General features: G+C 35.1%; 1 protein-coding gene across 2 annotated transcripts in view; it reads left to right on the forward strand.

Annotated features, from left to right (window-relative positions):
- Slc30a4 (solute carrier family 30 member 4) overlaps positions 1–16421 on the forward strand; it is a 32276-nt gene extending 15855 nt beyond the window's left edge. The window contains exons 4-8 of one of the 2 annotated variants that reach the window (XM_047539657.1): positions 7049–7202; positions 8291–8489; positions 9607–9712; positions 10865–10999; positions 11603–16421. In XM_047539657.1, coding sequence (XP_047395613.1) covers positions 7049–7202; positions 8291–8489; positions 9607–9712; positions 10865–10999; positions 11603–11757 — 749 coding nt within the window. In that variant the 3' untranslated portion in view covers positions 11758–16421. Of the gene's footprint in view, positions 1–7048; positions 7203–8290; positions 8490–9606; positions 9713–10864; positions 11000–11602 lie in introns of those variants that run through there. The other variant, XR_007107054.1, reaches the window with a different exon arrangement.
- Positions 16422–20941: the final 4520 nt, after the last annotated feature.

The following is a 20941-nucleotide window of genomic DNA, read 5'->3' on the forward strand; positions in this document are numbered from 1 at the left end:
CAAATTGTAGGAAATGTTATGGAAAGAATAATATACTACTATGGAAAATATTAAAGAAGGACTCCAGTATTTTTCATATGAACCTTGAAAACCTCTAGCTTTGGCATTTTACTATTGTTTTTAAAAGTAGAGTAAACAGTTTTCATGTTTTAATACTACTAAAACTTGACAATCATTTTGTCTTCTTCTGTTTAATATTTTTCTTTTAGTATTTGTTAGCCCTTAAAACCAAAACTATTTATCCTCTGTATGTGAAATTCAGAATGAAATAGTCTTTATTAGATCTTTGGCCATAAATATTTGTTTACATTTCAGCCGATTGAAAAGATCCAAGTGATCTTGTAGCACAAACACATTTGCTCATCCTACTTCCTTTGCTAATGCCACAGTTCAGCCAGATGTAATGATCTTTAATTATATATGTATGAAGTGGCAAATATAACTACTGTAATAGCATTTCTATAAAAATCTCTTTCCATTGTTTTAAACTTATGTTAAATTTCCAGTTAGATTGAAATATGACCTTTCAAATTTATCTAAAGGTAATGGGGTAATAACTATAAAATCTAGAATTCAGTTGTGAGATTTCTTAGGTTTCATTTAAGAAAACGAAAAAATCCATCTGACAGGCACTCCTTTTGTCGTGGAAAGCTTTATTTTAAGTTATGTGTCTGGGGACCAACCTAGAACAAGAATGAGAAAATTGAAACAGGTCATAATTTGGTTGTTGATTGAAAGTTTCCTTCTCTTAAATGTTGCTGGGGAAAGGGAACCTGCCTATCCTTATCTGCATTCTATCACATTAAATATACTATGAAACACTAATTAGTCCTGTTCATGGTATTTCACCAAAGTTTAATATATTCATAGTGAAAGAGCTTTTTGTCTGTTTTAGCAGAATGAATGATCACATTACTACTATTAGCATTTTTAGCTAGAACACTACACTTCTCAGTTATAAATCTCAAACCTAAAAGTCTATTTAATTTTTTTCTTTTGCATTTACCAGTATTCTGCCTCGAAGATATTTTGACAGGTGATTAGAATAAAATATAGCAAATTAATGTCTTTGCTTTTCACTGAGGAAAATAGACTATGAGGCACATTCCTTATTAATTACTGGAAAGGGGATACCATTGATAGCATACCCTAATAGGCCATTTTGGAAACTTCTAGGGATCTGCCAAATTCCATAATGTTAACTTTGACCAGGTATCAAGATCCTTTTTATGCAACTCACATTGGTGGAAACTGTGATGTGGAGAGCTGAATTCTCAGCAGCAGGGGAATAGTGGGTCTTATGAAAGTGGATGTCCTTCTGCCAGGGAACTCTGTTTATGCTTTTTAAAAAAATTATTGATACATTAGAAATGAAAATAAACTGAGAATCTGCAAAGGCGTGCAACTTCATGAAGTTTAAGAAGCAGTGGAGTGGCTCAGGAGGCTAAGGCAGGAATATCATAAGTTCAACACCAACCTCAGCAGCAGGAAGGCACTAAGCAACTCAGTTAGACCCTGTCACTAAATAAAATACAAAATAGGGCTGGGAATGTGACTCAGTGGTTGAGTGCCCCTGAGTTCAATCCCTGGTACCAAAAAAAAAAGCAGTGGAGGTGGAGTTGCCAGGTGCAGTGGTGCTTGCTTATAATCGGGAGGCTGAGGCAGAAGGATCACAAGTTCAAAGCCAGCCTCAGCATCTTAGTGAGGACTAAGCAACTCAGCAAGACCCTGTCTCTAAATGAAAGGTACACTCATATATTGCTGGTGGAGTTGAAAATTAGTGCAGCCATTCTGGAAAGCAGTGTAGAGATTCCTTAGAAAACTTGGAATGGAATTCACCATTTGACCCAGCTATCCCACTCCTTGGCCTATACCCAAAGGACTTAAAATCAGCATACTGCAGTGATGCAGCCACATCAATGTTCATAGCTGCTCAATTCACAATAACCAGATTGTGGAACCAACCTAGATGCCCTTCAATTGATGAATGGATAAAGAAACTGTGATATATATATATATTACATTATATATATATATATATATATATATATATATATATATGATGGAATATTACTCAACCATAAAGAATAATAAAATTATGGCATTTGCAGGCAAATGGATGAAATTGGAGAATATGATGCTAAGTGAGATAAGCCAATCTCAAAAAACTAAAGGACAAATGATCTCACTGATAAGCGGATGATGCTACATAATGGGGGCTGGGAGGGGGGCAAGAATGAAGGAAGGAGGGACTGTATAGAGGGAAAAGAGGGGTGGGAGAGGTGGGGGAAGGAAAAAATAACAGAATGAATCAAACACCATTACCCTATGTAAATGTATGATTAAGCAAATGGTATGCCTCTACTTCATGTACAGAGAAATAAGATGTACCCCATTTGTTTACAATAAAAATTTTAAAATGTCTAAAAAAGGGCTGGGGATGTGACTCAGTAATGGTTAAGCACTCTTGGGTTCAATCCCCAGTATAAAAAAAAAAAAAAAGATAGATACGGTAGAGGCACCCATTCTTAGTTAAAAAGATAGATATGGTGAATGCACCCATTCTTAGTTAAAATTGGCTTGCCTTTTGGGGTGGGAGGTGGGCAAGAACTACACAGACAAAAGTCATCAATGGTGAGATTATTGATAGCATCTTAGCATCTTCCACTGGCAACTTATTTGTGTACCAGTGGGAAATTTAAAAATAAATTTAAGGGAACATAGACTACTATTGACCACTTAGCCTGGGAGTACAGCTGAGAAGCCATACAGTGCCTGAAATTTCTTTACACAGGTTTACAAAAAAATCCTAAAACCAAGATTCATGCATGACTGAAGAAATTTGGTCTTGGGAGGAGATCCCCATTTTATGATATTTGGACACACTTTTCTCCTGCTGGATAGTTTCCTTTGAGGGAAGAGTTTTTTGGGTTTTGTTATTTTGTTTTGTTTTTTGTTTTCTTCAGTATTAGTTTTCTTCAGTTTTGATTTGTCAGACTTCTTCCTTTCAGACAAGTCTGGCTTATCACTCATCTTGACTAAAAGAAAGATGTAGGGTGGGAGGGAGGAAAGAATGGAGGAAGGAGGGACTGTAGAGAGGGAAAAGAGGGGTGGGGGAAGGAAAAAATAACAGAATGAATCAAATACCATTACCTTATGTAAATGTATGATTACACAAATGGTACACCTCTACTTCATGTACAGAGAAACAAGATGTATCCCATTTGTTTACAATAAAAATAAATTTAAAAAAAAAAAAGACGTAAAAACTTTAAATCTAGAGTAAGGTGGTCTCTGAGCTGCTGCAGCTCTCACTCTGGACCAGACTGGCCTTCCTACTCAGAACCAGGCACTCATAAGTTCTATAATAGTCCCCCATCCCTGATTCTGCCCTAACCCCACTCTGATTAGATGAGGAATCCAAGCTGGCCTCCCACCCTTCCCTCCATTTTAGCCCTGCAGGACTGCATCCACTGTCTTCCTTAAAAACTGTGTAGCCTAATTGCTAACTTCAGCCTTGCTACCTGACTGAGGTTCTCCTGCTAGTAGGAGATTATCACTAGTGTGTGGAATTTTACTGTTTAGGTTTTTTAAATTGTCTTCATTCTTCATATTATTTATATAGATGTACTTTACCATAAGCAGTTATAACTTGACAAAGTCCATGTGTTTTCTACCTTTTATTTGGCTTAAAACTTCTTTTAACCTGTTTACTCTTTGTTTGGAAGGATTTAGTATATAACCTATTATTCATATTTAGCTTAACCTTGTAAATTGGATAGCCTTTTATCATCTGCCCTTGCTCAGCCTTTGACTACCTTCGTTCTACAAATTCATCCATAAACATTTGAGTACCTGCTACATACAAATCTCTCTGCTAAGTACTACAGTAAATATGACTTGAATAAGACTTCATCTGTATCCTCAAAGAGTTTATGCCTGTGCTTAATATGGAAGTCTCTTCACAGTTTTATATATTTTGGTGAGGGAAGCTGTTACTGGGGATTGAACCCAGAGACAAAGCTACATCCAGAGACCACTTAGCTACATCCCAGACCTTTATTATTTTTTTATTTTTATTTTAAGGCATGGCCTCCCTAAGTTGCTTAGGACCTTGCTAAGTTGCTGAGGCTGGCCTCTAACTTGCAGTCCTCTTGCCTCAGTCTCCCAAGCCACTAGATTACAGGAGTGCATTGCACTAGCTCTATATTTCAGTTGACTTTTTCCTGTCTTCTACAGCTCTTATATCCCATTCAAAGTATGAAGATCAATATGAAGATCAGGAATAGGTGTACCATGATTTTGATAGGGTTTGTATGGGTTTTTTTTTTTTTTTTTTTTTTTTTTTTTGTCTTATTGCAGCATCTGTTCTGTTGATACACAGGATTTTATAGAAGTTTTGGCTACTAATTAATTATTTGTCTTTGGGGAAAAGTCTGTAATGCTAAATTATTTTCCCAGCATTATAAATTATGAATTGGAATGAAAGTGTATCAAAGTCCAAAATACTTGAACTACCTGGAACCTTTGAACAATGAGTCATCTCAGATAACAGTTTTTTATATTGTTTTATTTTTTAACAATAGGATTAATGTCCTATTTTCTTTGCAGGAAAATTTTTCTTTAAAAGTATTTTCCTGAAATGCATGAAATTAGAAACCATCATGTTAAGTGAAATAAGTCAAACTCAGAAGGTCAAGGGCTATCTGTTTTCTCTCATGTGGAAGCTAGAGAGGAAAAAGGAAAAGAAAGGTGGGGTGAATCTCCTAAAAATTGAAGGGAAATCAGCAGAGAAAAGTGACCAAGGGGTGGGAGTTGGGTAGGGAGGGGGAATGTCCTGGGGAGTGATATTGGCCAAATTATATTGTCATATTATGTGAGTGTATGAATATGTAACAATAAATTCCACCAATATGTCCAGTATAATGTACCAATAAAAAATATGGGGGAAAGAATTTTCTTGGCCAGGTACAAAATAAAAAAAGAAAGAAACAGAGAGAGAAATGGGAACCAGACATGGAGGCACAAGCCAGTAATCCCAGCAGTTCAGGAGGCTGAGTCAGGATGATCACAAGTTCAAAGCCATCCTCAGCGAGGCCCTTAGCAATTTAGCAAGACCCTGTCTGAAAATAAAAAGGGCTGGCAGTGTGACTCAGTAGTTAAGCACTCCTGAGTTCAATCCCTCTTACCACTACACCCCAAAAAGGTATTTTCCTAGCCAGGTGTGGTGGTGCACACCTGTAATCCCTGCCACCTAGGAGGCTGAGGCAGGAGGATTGGAAGTTTGAGGCCAACCTCAGCAATTTAGCAACACCCCATCTCAAAATAAATAAAAATGTCTGGAGATATAGCTTAGTGGTAGAAGCCCTTGGGTTCAATACCCAGTATCCAAAAAAGGAAAAGTTAAAAATATTTTCCTGCTTTATTGTTTTGCATTCAGCACTTAATTTATATAATATTAATTATTTTAAAATGTACTCTGCATTACCATATTTTGTTATTTTGAAAAGATACGGATTATTTTTACTTTACATTCACATGGAATAAAATTCAAATGGTACAAAAGCATATATAGTATAAAGTCATCCATGTCTCCCAGCCAACAATTCTCCTCACCCAAGGAACCCAGTATTTTGTATAATCCTTACAGAGATTGCATTTTTAGATGATTATATTTTCTGTTATACAAATGGTAACATATTATACACAGTGTTATGTACTTTGCTTTTTTTCATATAACACTGTGTCTTGGACATCAGAATAAGCTTTCTTACTCTTATTTTTTTTTTCCTTTGCTGTGCTGGGGATGAGACTCAGGGCCTTGCGTACAATAGGCAAATGCTGTACCACTGAGCTACATCTCCAACCTGCTTTCTTATTTCCACAGCTACATAGTATTATGTTACAAGGCCTACTGATCATTTGCTATTATATACAATGTTTGATGAATAGACTCAGAGCATACCTTATTTTGCACATGTGCAACTCAGTTGGCATGTGTATATCATTCTAGAAGAAAAGGCCTGAATCAAGGTACACTGAATACAGCATACTTAAAAATTCTGTTTTTCTTTAGTCTGTTAACATATGTTTGTGGTAAATATTTAAAACATTTCAAACACTATCAAAAAGAATAAAATATGAAGTAAATCCTCTAAGCTTCTAGATCCATTTCCTATATGCAATACTTTCTTGTCTGTCTTATGATTATCAATTTTCCTGATTTTTGTTTGTTCCTTTTTTTCTTAAACAAATGACTCTGGTATCCCCACTGTCTGTGAAAGTATCAAAATTTATTCATTAAATTCCTCTGATGGACATTTAACATATCTAATTTTTTTTATACTACAGACAATGCTACAGTCAAAAACTCTGTAGATATTTTTGTACAAATTGAAGTGTACAAAATATGCTAGTATACTAGTAGATTCCTAGAAGTAGAATTGCCAAATCAAGGAATATATATGCACTTTAAATTTTAATTAGTTGTGCTTTCAAAAAAGATAAAACCACACAATATTTCCTCCCCTATAGCTTTGCTAACTCTGGATATTATCAAGCTTTTCGATATTTGCCAATTAAGTTGGGTGGGGGTAGGAGATCTTGTACTTATTTTAATTTCTTTTTTTATGACTGATTTTGAGAATTTGGCCATTTCTATTTGCTGTGATTTACTGTTTGTATTCCTTACTGGTTTTCTGGTTTCATTTTTGGGCATACTTTTTTAATGTTAGGGAATTAATCTGTGGTTACAAATACTTTTTCCACTTTGTCATTTTTTTTTTTTTACCTTGCATACACTCTGTAAATATGCGTAATTTGACACTAAAGAGATAATGAGTAGAGGGTGGGAAGCTGGGGGTGAATTAGTGGAGGATCAGATCATTCAAATGCTAAATGTTTTTAAAAAAAGAAAAATTTTATGACAGAAATTGCAAAGTGCTCTTACCTCCCTAGAGAAAAGAAAACATTAAAATGTATAATATTTAGTTAGTTGAAGTGTAATAAATGCTGAGAATATATTTGTTTTATGTATTTTTCCTTCTAGAGGTTTTGTCAGCTATGATTAGTGTGCTGTTGGTATATGTACTTATGGGATTCCTCTTATATGAAGCTGTGCAAAGAACTATCCATATGAACTATGAAATAAATGGAGATATAATGCTCATCACTGCTGCTGTTGGAGTTGCAATTAATATAATGTAAGCTTGGTTTTTGTTCACATTAATATTTTCAAGTACTATGAACTTAGAGACTATTAAATGTGCATTCAGATTGTGAAGTGATATTTTCACATATTTAAAATTATATAGTGTATTAATTTTTCTTATGAATGTTAATTTAAAAACTTTGAACATTACAAATTCCTCTAGCTTGCTCAGGTATACTAGAGTTTAAGTAGGGCAAAGTATTTTATTATTTAACTTCTAGAATACTTAGTTGTTAAACTAGTTTTTTTCTTGACTGCCAGCTTTTTCCCCTGTAAGCCATAGATTATAAGTTATATACTTAATCATTTAGACCAGAGGTCAGCAAATTTTCTTTGCAAAAGTGAGACAGTAAGTATTTTAAATTTTGAGAGCTATACAGTCTCTTTAGAAACTGTTCAACCCTGTTGTTTCAAAACAATAGTAGTCATACTGATTGTGTAAACAAATGAACATGGCTGTAATCCCATAAAACATTATTTACAAAAACAGACAAGATGGTCTACTAATCATAGTTTACCAGAGCCTGCCTACTGGCTTCTCATCATACTTAGAATAAAATCAAAAGACCCTGCCCTGTGTAACTATCCAGCTCATCTCCTAGCACATTTATTTCACTTTATTCTGGCCACAGTGCTTTCTCTGAGTATATGGAGCACATTTTCATGTTAGGGTCTTTGCCCACTATTCTTCCAGCTACAGCACTTTTCAACCACTTACTCCGTAACTTCCTTCCGGTCTCTACTCAAATTAAATCTGAAAGAGGCCTTCTCTGACCACTTCCCCCACTCGTTTTTCATCCCCTTACAGTGCTTCATATTTCTTTAAGGCAGTTCATATCACCAGGCTGTACATTATGTGTTTGCTTGCTTCAGTGCTTCTCTACTAGAGCATAAGCTTCATGTGGGCATGGATATGTTAATTCACTGTTTTGACCTCAGCACTTAGAACAGTAATAATAGGTTCTCAAATATTTATTAAATGAATGAGTTCCATGTTGCCTCATCTGTATCTGACTAGTAACAAATATTTTTTCAATAATTGTAGGAAAAAATAATAACATTTTCTTTTATTTTTAACAGAATGGGGTTTCTGTTGAACCAGTCTGGTCACCATCACTCCCATTCCCACTCCCTGCCTTCAAATTCTCCTACCACAGGTTCTGGAGGACATAGCCATGGGCAGGATAGCCTGGCAGTGAGAGCTGCATTTGTACACGCCTTGGGGGATTTGGTACAGAGTGTTGGTGTGCTAATAGCTGCATACATCATACGATTCAAGGTAATATGATTGCTGATTTTCCTATTTTGAAATGTATTTAATTTCAGCATTAAAACTAAAGATGATTTTCTTTTACCAGCATGCTGAACCCAAGTGCCAGTTCTGTTTATTTTGTATTAGTGTAAGTTTAATGGGCTAACATTAGCTTCCTCTTTTTAATTGATGCCTTATAGTTTTACACAGAAGTAGGATTCTTTATGCCATATTCATATATGTACATAACAATTTGATCAATCTCATTCCTCAGTAATTCCCCTTACCCTCCCTCCCTCTCATTCCCTCGGTCTACTCTATTGGTCTCCCTTCTATAATTATTTTTTAATTACTACATTATAATTATATATAAAAGTGGGATTCATTGTGGTATGTTCATACATAGATATAGCACAATTTAGTTGATTTTGTTCATCATTACTTCCCCATGCCTTTCCCCTAACCTTCTTCTCAGTTCCCTTCTTATTGCTCCCTTTGTTCTATTACTCTCCTTTCCATTATCATGAGATCCCTTTTTATTCCTTTTTTTTCCCCTCTCTTCTGCATATGAGAGAAAACATTTGACCCTTGACTTTCTGAGTCTGGCTTATTTCACTTAGCATGATGTAGTATATGTCTTTTTATTAGCAGTAAACACGGTGTTACCACCTCACCAGCTTCACTATTTTATGATTCTGGGTAGAAGATTTAGAGAAGGCACAGAGGAGAATAATAGAACAAGCTATTAAACTTCTGGAAATAGTTCCTATGAGGAACATCATTTAAACAATCTAAGAAAGAGTGAAGATGTTTCTCACTTACAATATACAAGTTTTAAGGTATTCTCTAGCCAGGCATGGTGGTACACCCCTGTAATTCCAGTAACTTGGGAGACTGAGGTAGGAGGGTCACAAGTTGGAGACCAACCTTGGCAGCTGAGTAAGACCCTATCTCAAAATAAAAAATACGAAGTACTAATGGAGTGCTCCTGGGTTCAAGTCCCCAATTAACAAACAAACAAAATGGTATTCTCCAATCCTCTTAAAGAAAGCCAAAGAATAGGGGACATACACCTTGTTTTTACTTTACAGTGTTTTATGTCTTTCCATATTTAATAATATAACTCTGATCTTTTACCTTTTAGCCAGAATACAAGATTGCTGATCCCATCTGTACATATGTATTTTCATTACTTGTGGCTTTCACAACATTTCGCATCATCTGGGACACAGTAGTTATAATACTGGAAGGTAAGGTCTTACTAAAACCTCCACTGTGGATTTATTCCTTCCCTTACAGATTGGGAATCAGAGGGAATCAAATTGAGAATCAATCATACTTCTGGGTAGCACTTTACCGATACTTATTAGACTATATACATCAACTTATATGTATACAGCATATAAGAATCAATGCATTCTCCCATCTGTTACCCATTTTACTCTTATAATATCAAAGCAAAGTAGGTAAGGCATACAGTGCAGTAAATTATCCCCATCAGAAAACAAGAAAATTGAGGTTTAGAGGAATAACTTAATGTGGTTAGGGTTATGCTACTAATAAACTGTGGATTAGAACAAGAATGTAACTTTTGATTCATAATGTGATTGTAGGTAGTGATTTATTTAATTCCTTAATTCCCATTTAACTCATGACTGACTTTGTTGTGTTTATGATATTCTTGCCTTACTGATAATATATAATCCTGAAACTAAAAGTTCTCATCAGTAAGCTTATTATCAGATATTCAACCTCCCTTTCCTTTTTTCTTTTTCTTGTTTTGTCTCTCCTAGCTTATCTATTTAAACTAAGTATTCTAGTTTGATTGGCATTCTTTTTTAGTGTGAACAAACATTTTTAAAGTATTATTAACCTCTTGTGTATATATCCTTTATCTTTTGTAAAAATGTGTGTGTAGTCTATCTGAAAGCATTAACAAAATGTATTTTAATACTTTAAAATAGTATTTGTTTAGCTGGGTGTGGTGGCACAGGCCTATAATCCCAGAGGCTCTGGAGGCTGAGGCAGGAGGATTGCAAGTTCAAAGTCAGCCTCAGCAATTTAGCAAGGTCCTAAGCAACTCAGTGAAACCCTGTCTTTAAATAAAACACAAACAAGGGCTGGGAATGTGGCTCATTGGTTAAGTACCCCTGAGTTCAATCCCCAGTACCAAAAAAAAAAAAAAAAAAAAAAAGTATTTGTTTACACATTGATTTAGCAAGCCTTTTTTTTTTTTAACAGACTGCATTTTGATTCATTGTACACAAATGGCGTACATTATTTTGTTTCTGTGGTTGTACACGATGTAGATTCATACTGCCATTTTTTAATATAATGTGAAAGTTGATTTTTTTCCTTCCAAAGTTAATTTTACTATTAAATTATATATTCTGAATTTATAGGGGTACCAAGCCATTTGAACGTAGATTATATCAAAGAAGCCTTGATGAAAATAGAAGATGTATATTCTGTGGAAGATTTGAATATCTGGTCTCTGACTTCAGGAAAATCCACTGCCATAGTTCACATGCAGCTAAGTATGTTGCTGATGTAAATGTGGGCCTGCCTGGGGTTAGTGGACTTCTATCTTTGGAACTAAACATCTGAGCTTAAAATTAAGATGACTTTTGGGCTGAAAAGATTGAAGGGAGGGTTGAGGCTCTTCAGATGGTTAAGTTTCAGGTCAATAGTGACAGCAGAACAAGAATTCTTTTTTCTTTTTAGAATAGGACGTCATATTATTGATCATTACCTTCAGATCATAGGTGTTAAATATATTTACCATGCTTTTTCTTTCTACATAAGAAAAGCTGGGTTCCTGTGGTTTTTATGTGTCTTTTCACAATTGATGCCTTTAATTTTATATCAAAATAATACATGCATGTGGTTTATTTTTTAAAGTACCTTTTACTGTCAAGCTTATAACTGATGTCTGATATTCTTTCTCCACCTGAGAATGGACTAGAGAGATTGGAAACCATTCAGGATATGTAAACTGACTGACTTCTTTAACAGAATACTTTAGAGAGGGTAAAAATCAAACTAGTAAGAATATGTTAATGTTGTTTTTCCCCTGTATCTTATTCACTAATGTGTAACTGTGTACAATGAATAATAATGATATCTTCTTGACATTGCAGTTCCTGGAAGTTCATCTAAATGGGAGGAAGTACAATCCAAAGCAAAGCATTTATTATTGAACACATTTGGCATGTATAAATGTACTATTCAGCTTCAGAGTTACAGACAAGAAATGAACAGAACTTGTGCAGATTGTCAGAATTCCAGTCCCTGATTTTATGTGTTTTGAGGTTTACTGCCTTATTTATCCTGCAGTCACAGACTTGAGAGCAATAAATGCAAACCTAAATGAGAAAATGGAATCCCTGACAGCTGTGTCCCTATCAAGCACCAGTCTCTCAAAACAATCACTCCAGCCTGACAATACGAGTCTCTGTTTAATGGTACAGTGAGACTTCATCATGATTTTAGGATGAAGATGTTTCCAATATACTGTTTACAGAATGAGATGTAACTCTACAGATACCTCATAGAAGACAATCCAAGACCATACTTCATTAATTTGACAGAGTACATGTCTTAAAGGAAGCATCAAAATCAGTATTTGCATTTAAAAATACTTTTTAAAGGCCACTTTATATCAAACCAGTGCTAGCAAACTTAAGTTGTTGTTTTGTTTGTTTTGTTTTTTATTATGTAATCTTGACATCCAGCTTCTGGAATTGCTGCTCTGTTTTTACAGAAATTATTTCTCAACAGATTTCAGAAAGTACTAATAATTGTCCAGAATGGAATAAGCATGTATTCCTAAGTGTTTCAGAAATGTTTTATTTCACAAATAAGTCTTAATATTATTGTTATACTTTATAAACAACTTTTTCCAGATATTACCAGGTTTTGAATCTCAAAGTTAACTTTTTTTGATTATTTGTAATCTTATTAGAACCAAATCTTTACATATTGTGATCACTGTCATTAAATTATTTAGGAAATATTTTCAGTAGAATTCTGAATGGCTGAAATTAGTCTTAAACTCAGATTACCATATGATTATTTAAAACAAAGAAGTAAGGATGGGGTGTGGAGTTTCAGATTTATGTCTTCCCAAATCACTTTTATTGTTTATAGACTTGACTTAAGAACAGCAAGAGACTGCAAAATCTAAGTAATGATTCTCTGCCTCTTTAAGGACTGCCAACATTTTTGTACAGTTTTCTTGGTAGCTTGGTTCCTGCCCGCATTCTAGGTTATATGTACTGTCCTTTCAGGGTAGCTCTAGAGGGCTAACATTCAGTTTGTGATACCCACAGTGTAAATTAACTACTACTCCAGAGAGACTATCTGGTTTATGACAGAGATTAAAGATTCTCCATGGAATCCAGAAATTCCAAGATATAATTTTGAGGTTTTCTAATAATACCATACTAGAAAGGTCCAGAGGGTTTGAGAGGAAATACTACTTTAAGAAAACCTTATGTGTGTCTGTGTTTGTTAAAGCACTGGGATAGGGATGGACACTGAATTTGTGTTGTAAGGAGACTGCATAAACGTTTCCAAACTGAAGGCAATGTAATTGGCAACAGATGTATTAAAGTGGCAACTGTGAATATTCATGTTTCATTTTGTAGCCATTGGTTTTGAGATTATGCACGTTAGGAGTCATTTTTCAACAGGGACACTTCCTTATATTAAGAATGATTGTGGTTCTTGGCTTCCCAGAAAATCAAAGTAAAGTAGCAACATACTAAGCAAGTTGTGAAGTGAAATTTTAAATAGGTATACAAGTGACATAATATAAATGAAGAACAGGAAATAGTTTCATCTTCATATCAAGTACCTTACCTATATGTAAACCTAAAATAAAAAAACCTGTATTTACCTAAAAGTTTTTTGGGAATTGATAAATTCCCAGAAATTTGATCATAAAAGGGTTGATGATACCTAATAAAACTCAGTAGGTCTTGTTGAATTGAATTGTTATTGTGAACCCACTTATTAAAATTATTTGAGCTTCAAAAATTTCAGAAGAATATAAACTTTAAATCAAAATACTCTCATATATAGAAATAAGAATAAATGAGAGGCATTTCAGGGACACCTAGGCATTTATGAGCTTTGGGTATCTAGAAGAAAAAAAATACACATTATATGTTAATAATTTCCCCAAATCTACTGAGCTTGCTTTTTGTAAATATTCCTTTATCTTATATGGCTTTTCATATCAGTCTGTTCCTTAAAACATTATTTTATAAAACAGTCTAAAAAATCCATTTGAGGACTGAAAAAGGATCCTTTTGTAAAATGCAAAAACACTGTAAACTTTTGTAAGTTTTAATTACTGTGTTTTGCTTAAAGTAAGGTACACATAAGGTTTCCTGTGCTTTGTCTTTGTAGCAAGAACTACAGACTTTGTATTTGTACTTTACTGGGTCTACAAGATTTGAGAATTGATAGATTTCAATTTTGTAAGCCGACAACACCCACAGAAAAAGATATTAACTTAGTTGTTGCGACCAGGGACTGCACAGCTTCTAACAAAGAGCTTTGGTTTTGGTCTCTCTTTCACCTGTTGGGCTACAGCCACAGGGTAGTTATGCTTCTCAGCTGAAACACGGGCTGAGTTGAACAGACATGTAGGATTAGGAATTTTGCACTGGGAAAATAGATTACAATGGGACAACAATCACGACATAACAACTTGGCAGTTCTTCAGAGTTACATGTTCTAATTAATATTTGCAAATAATTTGAGTTAACTTGTGTATGTTAACATCTATTCCACAACTCTGGCCAGATACAGCCCTTTGATTTTGGGAAAAGACCTTTTGTTTCTCTACTGATTTTGCTGCTTTAAGAAATATAATGGGAGTGCAGTTGAAGAAGTCATATTTCAGAGGACTTTGATATGCAGAACTAGAAGCTGTTTTAATTCCTACATGTATTTCCATTAGCGATACCTTATATAATGTGAGCACAGATTTTTCATAACTATAGCTCCTGTCAGTATTGTTTGCCAAATCACTGGATTTCTTATTTTACTGATTTCAACTTTGGGTGCTTTATTTCCATTCTCCACAACTGAGTTTCCCACTCTGATGAGTCTCAGTGTTCTGTCTCTTGAACCCAGGTGTCCCAGGCGACAGTATCTGTCTTTATTAGAATCTTCTCAGATATGGTCAAGATCTGATACTTGAGCTTCTCTCTCATTATAATGTGAGGAAAAACATTTTTCAGAGACAAGGTACTACTTAGAAATGTGTTTCCAGGTGAGAAAGAATCTTTTGTTAGTAGCCGATTTTTACTGAGTAAGTGTTAGTGGACAGACTACACCATGCAATCACCTGTGAAGATAATTGCCAACAAGACTCTGGGTTGTGTTTCTCAACCACCCACTTAAAATTTTCAGAGATAATCATTTGATTCTGAAACAAGCACAATTCAGCTAAACTTGTTTTCTTTTTATGCATTTATGTTAGTTCATCATAATGAATGAGATGTTCTTTCAGAATTGAACCCCTTTGAAATAAAGTTTTAGGCAATTTGTTCTTGACTACCTTATATATAGTAAACTTAAAAGTTACAGGATGTGTCCCTAGGTATAAGATTAGCTCATTTGGTTCAGTTTGTCTTTGAACCAAACATAGTCATAAATGAATTGCGACAGCTCACTATGTGCTGCATGAAGGGAACGCGATAACTGATGAAGCTTAATCTCACTATAGCCAAAATACTGTCTTCAGACCCTAACTCCAGATTTACCATGTGAATTCTGTCAAGCCAGAGCATCAGATTTGATTTATAGATTGCCAATCAGGTATATTTTTTGTTGTTAGTGGGAGCATGAAAATTAGAAGAAATTATATGGGGTTTTTCAGTGTTGAATTATGTGAGTGCACTTAGGCCAGCAGTCATTGAATTCTCACCTACCTACATTTTAACTGCTCTTCCAATCACATTGTGAGGACCAACAAACATTTTCTAATTTTTTTTAAGATTATAATACATTTATGGAGACTTTCCCAGTCTATGACAGTGTCCATTTAAATAGTGCAATTCAGAATATTCTGAAATACAACAAAATTGAAATGTGCCAGTATGTCAGCTTTCCACCTGAAAGATACTGTACATTTAGAAAGTTTATGCTTCTCAAATAAATATGTTATTTAATAAGCCATATCACATTTTAAGAAATTGTATATACTTTTCCATATGCCCCTTCAGAAACCAGGTATTTTGCATATGATTGATTTTAGAAAGATTTTGAAGCTGGGGTTTATTCATGTAATTAAGATCTAAGTATATGTATATGTACTGTATTTGCAATTTTCAAATTGGAATTTCCTATACATTTATTAAATAAAGTGTTGTTTTGCCATGTGGTTTATTAAAAACTGAAAATATCCAGTCCCTTAAATTTTTGTTCTTTTCATTGATTAAGTAATATTTGTAGACTTTAAAACATATTCTTTAAAGCAAAAGCATTGGAAAATAGATTATATTTTATCTAATTTTATAGTCTCAGAGTGTAGTGCCCTCTTAAATGTTTAAGAAATAAACCCCCAAAAAAATCTTCCAGAGGATAAAATGGACATTAAAAGAACCTTTTGCTTGGTGTTAGTCACTCATAATGCCCTTCCAATCCCAGAAACTTTGGCAGAAAGGAAGAACAAAAGCCACTGTGAAAATCAGATTGGTGCGGGCCTTTTGAGAAGTCTGAGCAGAGAAGCCTGATGACGCCAACAGTGTGGTGGGGTGAGCAAACTCCCTCAGAAGCCAAGTCTTGTATTCACAGGCTTATGCAGCCTGTGACCCAAAAGCTAAAAATGGTTTTTATATTTTTAAATTTTTTTTAAATGTGGAGTAATATGATGTGAAAATTATGTGAACTTTAAATAAATGACTTTAAGTAATAAGTATCATTGGGACACAGCATACTTGTCCAATTACATATAGTGCATGGCAGTTTTCAGTGACTGTGGCTCAGTTGAACAGTTGTGACAAATATAAAATACTTACTATTTGGAACTTTATAGGGAAAGTATGCTAGCCCCTGTGTAGACTGTTGTACCATTTTAATAATGTTTTAACATTATTTATGAATGCATCAAACTATTCTAGAACTCACTTGGAATTTTCTAAGACTGGTGAATCTTAGGCCATTTGAGTCACCAGAGGTTTTTTCTTTCCTTGACTGTTTTTCTTTCTTATCTCCCTTTGGGTTTGGGGCAGAAATATAAGAAAAAACGTAGCAAGACTAATAACTGTCCATGTGCTGTGTGCTCTAACATCCACTACCAGTTTTCTTCTCAGAACACCTCACTAGGATCATCTAAATATACTTTTCAACATAAAAGTTAATCATTTGATTTTTAAGGTTTTCACACATTATAACAAAAAAGTAAAGGAAACAGAATGTATATAGAGTATCTTACATATTTTGTGCCATTTTGGAGCTTACAAATGAAAACTACCACATGCTTAATTAGATTTAAATTGCTTGTCAGACTCTTAATGTATTCTTTCAAGATTTCAAGTTACCTAGGAAAAAGTTCAACTATATTTGAAAAAGAAAAATAAAATATAATTGTAGTTAAGTTGTACTGGTAAATACTGACATATTACAAATTATTTGATTATCTATCTAGTTCTATTTCAATTTTGATGTGTCATTTTTTGATCTGTATCAGGTTTCAAATTCTAATTTGGGGTAACAGTTCTACAAGTTCTTATTCATGCTAGACTTTCAGCTTTAATATACTAACAGACTATATAGGGATCATTTGAACTTAACTATGTATGCATTATAATTGTTACACATTATGAAATGAGACTAAGCATAAATAGGAAGTGTTGAAGCCTTGTGACTAAATATAATCTCTACATGAGCTATATGTTTTAAGATTAGGAAGTTTAAAAATCCATCCTCAGTGAAATATCACCAAAGACATAATTTGCAATCAACATTCTGGCTTAACCAACAGATTCATGTGACTTTTACAGAACATTATAAACTGCAGAGTTTGGCCCATGGGTATCACTCAATAAACACAAAGATGATACTTTAGTAACCAAATAGCTTCCCTGTCTCCTGTCCTAGATTTTTCAAACATTAATTCTGGTTTGATTTTGAAATTCCTATTATCCATGTTTCACTTGCCAGATTCTACACATTGGGTGTTTTTTTTTTTATCCAACATATATTGAGCTATTTCTTGGTAACATAGTATAATTTTTTTTAAGTAGAAGATTTTTAGAGACCTCTTGAAAGCAAGGCTAGCCCTAGAGAAAGGCATACCGCCTCTGCTCTCTAGACTTCCCTAGAATTTGCAGATCTGACCCCTGCCTATTCTGTCATCTTTCCCATATTTCCTTTCCAGAAGAAACCTGCTGACAGCTTAAATGATGACAGGGATACTAGGCTCTGAACAGTAACAGAGTAAATGTTTGGCCTCAGGGCATGAAGAAAGGCCTGGGTAAAGGTAAGGTACATTGCCCCACCCCCCATCCACTTATCTATGGTGTTCATCTATGAAGGCTGCAGCCCTAGTTCCAACAAGTCCTTATTTGGTTTATGGCTTGAATTGAATTTCAGTATTATCAGAACACAAGCCCATTTCATCCTCCCTTTGCTTCTTTATATTTCCAAAGCCCAGGATATTTTTTTAAAACCCCAAAACAAAATGTTATATAACATACAGTGAGTGCCTTGACCATTGATATATACTTGGTTCTAGAATCATTTCTCTACCATGATACTGAAATTGGAATATCTCACAAAAGCAGGTTCACTTTGTTGAAAACGTTATTTTCTAAAGTGGATGGGGACTACTTCCAGATGTCATCCATTTTACAATCATTCAACTAAGACTTGACCTTTGAAGGCCACCTCCCTCCCTGCCACTGAACATACTACGAGACAGAATACAAAATAGCGTGGGTTTTTTTAATTAAACAGGAAATAATACAATGTCTTTGGAGGGCATCCTAGGCCATACCCTATAGATAAAAAAGATCACATTCTCTCCCATTGGGGATGGCTTCAGGAACTTTAACCTGTAGGATAAAGTCCATTCTCTTGGTAATGATGTACAAAGTCCTAATCTAGTCACTGCTTACCCTGCCACCTGGCAGCTACATTCTCTCTCCACCACAATAGCCTGCCTCCCATGTGTCATATGCCAAACTCTAATCAGCTTTTGGAAATAAATAATTGCTAGCCTTTACTAAGCCTTTTCTGCATTCTAGACACTGTGCTGGCTACTTTATCTTTTTTTATTTAACCCTGATGACGGTACTGCAAAGAACATTATAATCCTCACCAGGAGAGGTTAGGTAACTTGCCAAAGTCATATAAATAGAATTGTAGTGCAGGAACAGAAGGTCACATACAACTCTTAAATACAATTAGTAATGTAATTTAAAAGGGGCCCAGTATAGACTCATGTAGTTAATTAAAATCAGAACCAAGTTTTATAAAAGTAATGGAAGGTAATGATTTAGATGCAATAAACATTACAGAATTACATGCATGTTTGGGAAGAAAAAAAAAAAAAAAGACGGAAGAAGGAACCAAAAGTTTAGTTTCTTGAGTCTTGGGTGGAGGGAGGGGTCACCAGAATAGTATCAAATCAGGTCCTAGTATCCCTTCCTCCCTTCATTCAGCCCTCACAGCCAGAGTACAGGAGTTGAGCTCCTCCCAGCCTTTCCTCTTTAACTGCCCACTGCAAGCTGCCCGAATGTTGCAGCCACACTGGTCTTGTCTGTGATGAGGAGGAGCAGTTTGATTACAGTCAGCATTCCATGCACTCACTGGTTGTAGCAGTTCCCCAAATCTTCAATCAATGCACACATAGTTTCAGTAAAGGGAAGGGAGGATATCAAGAAGATAGGGCTGTACCTAAAAGTTGGCCATCACCTAAATGGGGTAGAGACAAAAAGAAACAACTCAGAAATGCTACATAGAAAATGTGAACCCATAGGAAACAAAGCGAAAAAACATAAGCCTCTGGTGATTCACAGAAATATCCGGGAAGGTATCAAACTTCCCACAAGTCACAGAATTAGAGGTTAAAGTTGATGTCATCTTGGTTGGAGAGTGGGTAAGATCCAGTTGATATCTGCGTTAGTTATGAGATAGCTCCAAACCACATGGATGTTTTCCTTATGAGACAGCACACAAGGGCACAGACTTGGAATGAGCCTGGGTTCCACCCTGACACTCCCTCCCCAGTGAGACTTTAGAAAAGTTACTGAACTTCCCTGTGCTTCAATTTCTCCACCCAAAAATGGAAATAATAATTGCCCCTACCTAATATAACTTTTATAAGGATTAAAATTTATAAAATGCAGAGAATACACAAAATTCAAATGTCATTATTATTATTACTACAGGTTAATTTTTTCTGAAAAGCACTCGCTACTTTTTACTTGACTATTTGAGCATTGCTAGTCTTGCAGCTCCCAGAACAAGGCAAACTTTTTATCCTGTTTCTTTGCCCACTCTTTACCTATAAGATCCACTCCCCGCTTCCCCAGCCATATTCTTTAGCTCACTAAAAGCAACTCCTTCTTAAGGACTCAACTCAAAAGCACCATCTCAAAGAAAGCTTTCTTGCCCTCCTTATGTGAATCAGGAAACCCTGCTCAATGCCCACCTCTATTTGTTGATCACCATGGAGTGCCACCCTATCTGATTACCCAACAAGCCTCCTGGGGCAGGGCCTTGGTCTTGACTTAGAATCTCCAGTATGGGAGAAACAGGATGGATGGGTGAATGTTCTCACAGTAGAAGACTATACATTCATTAAATATCTATACACAGGAATTGCTTTAAAGAGTCCTGAGAGTTCACCACTGTCAATGCCCTAACCTCTTTCCCATCATGTAGCTGAAATCCTATTATATAGCTACACTCCTGTGAAAACATTCTAGGTTGGCCATTTCCCAATTACAAAGAACTGGGTTTTGTCCTTAGGTTATATGTAGTTGTACTAGAGTTTTATGGTTGTTCTCTTTTTCTCCTTGTTTTAGGACTACAACAAAAATTAAATAGTTGGTTGAAATACCCAGACAATTACATGATGAATTGCAACTAAATTGGTATTAATGCCCGGCAGTTATCACTTAAACAAAGTGATTACCTCTTTCTGAGCCCAGTGGTAGCACTGAACTGGTACTTGACAATTTTAAGCTTGCTGGTGGCAGTATTTTTGTTTTTATAAAAGACTCTTTTTAAAAGATAAACTATTAAAGTGACTATTTTTAGCTCAAAATTGAAAAACAATTCATACTATTTTCAAAGTATTGATGGACTTTATAATCACAAATCTTCATTCTCGTTGTTGAAACTTTTAACCCAGTGTATACAAACATATTGAAGTAAGAGGCAGGACTGGTTCAGGTCCCAGTTTCACTAGGTGTGTCTCATTGGACAAGTTACACTGCTTTGCAGGGCCATAG

This window comes from Sciurus carolinensis, chromosome 2 (genome assembly GCF_902686445.1).
Source record: "Sciurus carolinensis chromosome 2, mSciCar1.2, whole genome shotgun sequence".
In the NCBI taxonomy this organism is placed as follows: domain Eukaryota; kingdom Metazoa; phylum Chordata; class Mammalia; order Rodentia; family Sciuridae; genus Sciurus; species Sciurus carolinensis.